The sequence below is a fragment of the Halyomorpha halys genome, unplaced genomic scaffold (assembly GCF_000696795.3).
Source record: "Halyomorpha halys isolate HHAL.00 unplaced genomic scaffold, Hhal_1.1 Scaffold72.1, whole genome shotgun sequence".
Taxonomy (NCBI): domain Eukaryota; kingdom Metazoa; phylum Arthropoda; class Insecta; order Hemiptera; family Pentatomidae; genus Halyomorpha; species Halyomorpha halys.
The window spans coordinates 459871-464378 of NW_027109364.1; the positions used below are offsets into that span (position 1 = coordinate 459871).

At 29.2% G+C, this 4508-nt stretch overlaps 1 protein-coding gene across 1 annotated transcript in view; it reads right to left on the reverse strand.

Annotated features, from left to right (window-relative positions):
* The window catches only part of DNAlig1 (DNA ligase 1), a 34807-nt gene that overhangs the window by 10833 nt on the left and 19466 nt on the right, over positions 1–4508 (reverse strand). The window contains exon 11 of the mRNA XM_014439004.3: positions 256–457. Within this exon, the coding sequence (XP_014294490.1) occupies positions 256–457 (202 nt within the window). The remainder of the gene's footprint in view (positions 1–255; positions 458–4508) is intronic.

A 4508-nucleotide genomic window follows, 5' to 3' on the forward strand; every position in this document is an offset into this window, starting at 1 on the left:
CTAAAATTCTTTAAACTGAACTTAAATTCTTCTCCCCTAATCCGCTATAATTCTTTAAACTGAACTTAAATTCTTCTCCCCTAATCACTATAATTCTTTAAACTGAACTTAAATTCTTCTCCTCTAAATCGCTAATCATTCACTCAGTGAACAGCTCTCTTTGAATTAGGTCACGAGTAGTCATCCATCTTTAAATGTTGCAGATAAAGTTTTCATTATTTATTATTCACATAAAAGAAGTAAAAATTTACTTACTTGTGCTCTTTCACCATCGTATTTCCATTCGCAAGTGAATTTCAAATCTTCAAATCTTTTAAGTACCTCCTGAACACCTTTGGTCGGATGTGCAAGCATAGGCTTCAGGGGAACTCCTGGGGTTAATTTACAGTGATCTGGCAGGGCTAATAATCCTTCTTTCAACAAAACTGGGATAATTAAATTGTAATTTGGACATTCGCTGAAAAAATAAAAACACAATAATTCTTCATTAAGAAATAAATTAATAAATAATATTTTATTATAACAATTTTATACTGGACTACAATAATTAACATAAAAAAGGTCCGGAAGTGTTCAAAAGAATTTAAATATGTTATATTTAATTATATTATATTAAATTAGTAATTTATGTTGGGTTACAATAAATAGTTTAATTGCTATTTGAGTTTTTTTGACCGCACCAGGACCATCTTTCTTTTATATATTACACATGGTCGATCAACAATCTTCCAATACAATATTTAAAGTTTAATTTTTTTTTCTTCAATAAAATAATTAACCTCAAAAAATGTCTGCCAAGTACATAGGGTAAGTATCATAACTTATTTTTTATTGTCTCTTTATATTCTTTGAAAGTTTCTTTTTATGGAAATTATCATTTTTCTGCTTTTTCTATTGCAGTGGTAATTATCTACCTGGCTTAATGATTTGTCGTTTGAGAATAAAATTTACGGGACGAGTCCCTTTAGAATAATACAGAGAAATCAATAGATGAGGGCTGAGGAGCCTCAGAGATACTTAAACAAAAAATACAAAGAAATATAAACAGTCATAAAAAAATAATTATAGATTACTTTCTTACTTTTCAGTATAACAATAAAAAAAATAAAAATGAATAAATAAAAAAGAGAAAAGAAAACGATGTAAAAGCAGCGGTTCGGTGGGCCCTTGTGTATAAATCTGAAGACTGTGAACAGGTACTGTGGGAACGTATAGAGGATTTGAATTGAAGGAGCTCGGAGATGTATGATGGACGGTGGGATTGGATGACTTGGAAGATGAAGGAAGCCAGGAAATACTTACAACGGTAAGAAGGATAAAACCACTTCAACTCTGCATAAAAACGGGAAACAGAGGCGTCTCTTGGGATCCCCAGAGATGCCCCCATATACTGTACAGCAATAGTGGGGAAATATTAGAGAATATAGCTGTATCCAGATAGGACCTTTTTCCCATGCATAAGCAAAAGTAGATTTTGGGCCTCAAAAATTGGATAAACCATCTTTGAAATATAAGTGTACTGATGAAAATACATTTACACATGAATAAGCAAAATTAGCGAACAAAATTTAATAAAACTAACACAGGACCAACTAGACATCCCTGACAACACATAAAAATTGGATTAACAGTTTGATTGATAATGCCCGAGTAAATATTTGACTACAGACAGAAAAAAAAAAATTAGTTCATTAATGTCTACAAGTTATAATGCAAGCAAACATTTTCTATTATGAGGACTTTTATTTGATATTTTATATATATTATATATTTTATATTAAGTATATATTAGTAAGAGTAACAAAAGGATATTAAATAATTAATGGCAACGGAAATAATAAAAAAATAAAAGTAGATAAATGTGAAAAAATAAAATTCCTTACTATATTATATTTATTGTATCCATTTTTTAAACTTTATTGTGTTTATTGTATTATGTTAAAATCTATGTATCCACCACTAAACTACTAACTAACAAAATAATTTTGTTCTTTTTCTGTCTGTAGTCAAATATTTACTCGGGTATGATCAATCAAACTATTAATCCAATTTTGATGTGTTGTCAGGGATCTTTAGTAGGTCCTGTATCAGTTTTATTAAATTTTGTTCGCTAATTTGGCTTATTAGTGTGTAAATGTATTTTCCTCAGTACAATTATATTTCAAAAAATGGTTCGTCCCATTTTTGTGTCCCAAAATCTACTATTGCTTATACATAGAAAAAAAGTCCTACCTGGATACAGCTATATTCTCCAATATTTACCCACTTTGACTATTGCTGTACAGTATATGGGGGGCATCTCTGGGGATCTTGAAGTGAAATTAAAACGTTTGATTAATTGCTGTGTACGATGCATCTTCGGGATGGTGAAATTAAAACGTTTGATTAATTGCTGTGTACGATACATTTTCGGGATCCCAAGGGACACCTCTGTTTCCCGTTTTTATGTTGAGTTGAAGTGGCTTTATCCTTCCTACCATTGTAAGAATTTCCTGGCTTCCTTCATCTTCCAAGTTATCCAATTCCGCCATCCATCAATCATACAAAAGGAAGATGGTAATAAGCGGATGCTGTCCAAATAACTCAAAAAGTAAATCAACTAATTATTATGAGCCAATGTTTAATCCCATTTTGCAGGGCTTCATCGGGGCTAAAAAATATTCAACCAAAAAAAATAATGTAACAAAGAAAGAGAATAAGATAAAATGAAATAAAAGTAAATTGAGGTATGATTAAAAATGATTTAAAATATGTGAAAATTTATATTAAAATGAACAAAGGAAATTAAAGGAAATAAAAATAAGACGTACAGTGCAAAGTATAAATAAACTGGAATTACAAAAAGGAATGAGAAACTATTCAAAATGGAAATAATAATAATAATGAGGTGTAGATAGTTGACCGTAGATTAATGCTTGGAGAAGTTTGTGGGGGGGTGCGGTCAGCAAAGGACAACATAAATAAACAAAACCATATTTATTTATGTTGTTCTTTGCTGACCCGCACCCCCCGACAAACTTAAACTATTATATCATTCTTAATTATTTTTACATCGTTTTCTTTTCTCTTTTTTCTTTTATTTTATTTTTTTTTTTTTATTGTTCAACTGAAAAGTAAGAAAGTAACCTATAATTATTTTTTTATAATGACTTATTATATTTCTTTGTATTTTTTGTGTAAGTATTTCTGAGGCTCCTCAGCCCTCATCTATTGATTTCTCTACATCATTCTAAAGGGAATCGTCCCAGAATAAATAAACTATTATTATTATTATATTTCAGCAACGGTTCGTCCTGTAAATTTTATTCTCAAACGACAAATCATTAAGCCAGGTAGATAATTACCACTGCAATAGAAAAAGCAGAAAAATGATATCCATAAATAATAATATAATAAATAATAATCCATAAAAAGAAACTTTCAAAGAATATAAAGAGACAATAAAAAATAAGTTATGATTCCTACCCTATGTACTTGGCAGACATTTTTTGAGGTTAATTATTTTATTGAAAAAAAAAAAATTAAACTTTAAACATTATTAAACATTAAACATTTAAACTTTAAACATTGTATTGGAAGATTGTTGATCGACCATGTGTAATATATAAAAGAAAGATAGTCCTGGTGCGATCAAAAAAACTCAAATAGCAATTAAACTATTTATTGTAACCCAACATAAATTACCCTGACAAACTTCTCCAAGAAATAATAATAATAATAATAATGAATGCCTAACGAACCCGAAGCTTCGATGCCAATACCACTAAACGCTTTCTGCATACATCCTTCCAGTGATGCCCCTCTAAGCCCAATTCTACTAAATCAGTTTGAATGCAATCCTTCTATCTACATTTCAGTCTACCCCTCGGAAGTTTACCTATTGGTTCAGTGTTTATTAACATTTTAGGGATCCGCTCGTTACTAAGTGCTACAACCTTACACATCCATCATATACGCCGCAATGCTATAACTTAAATTATATTTACCGGGTGTATTTATTCAAAATGGAAATAATAAATAAAAAAGTAGATAAAAGATAAATAAAAAAACAATACAGTACAAGAGAAATAAGAATAACATAAAGTTTGAGAAAATCAGGGCTAAAAAAGATACAAATAATTGTTACATTATTTTAGTCCCATTTTGCAGGGCTTCATCATGGCTAAAAAAGATACAAACAAACCAAGAGTATAAGGTAACATGAAATAAAATTAAACTAAAGTATGGCTAAAAATTATGTAAAATATGTGAAAATTTTATAAAAATGAACAGAGTAAATTAAAGGAAATAAAAATAAGATGTACAGTAAGATAAATATAAAAATACAGTACACACTAAAACACGAAAAATAATGGAAATAAGGGAAAAGGTCAAGATAAAAGGAAAATTATGAACAAAATAGGATGCCCTGTTTTAATTTTAATATAGGGTGTTTTTTTAAGCCCGATAGAACTTGAAATTGTAAAAAATAACACAAAAAATTAAATTGTAATCAAAATTTTTTTTTT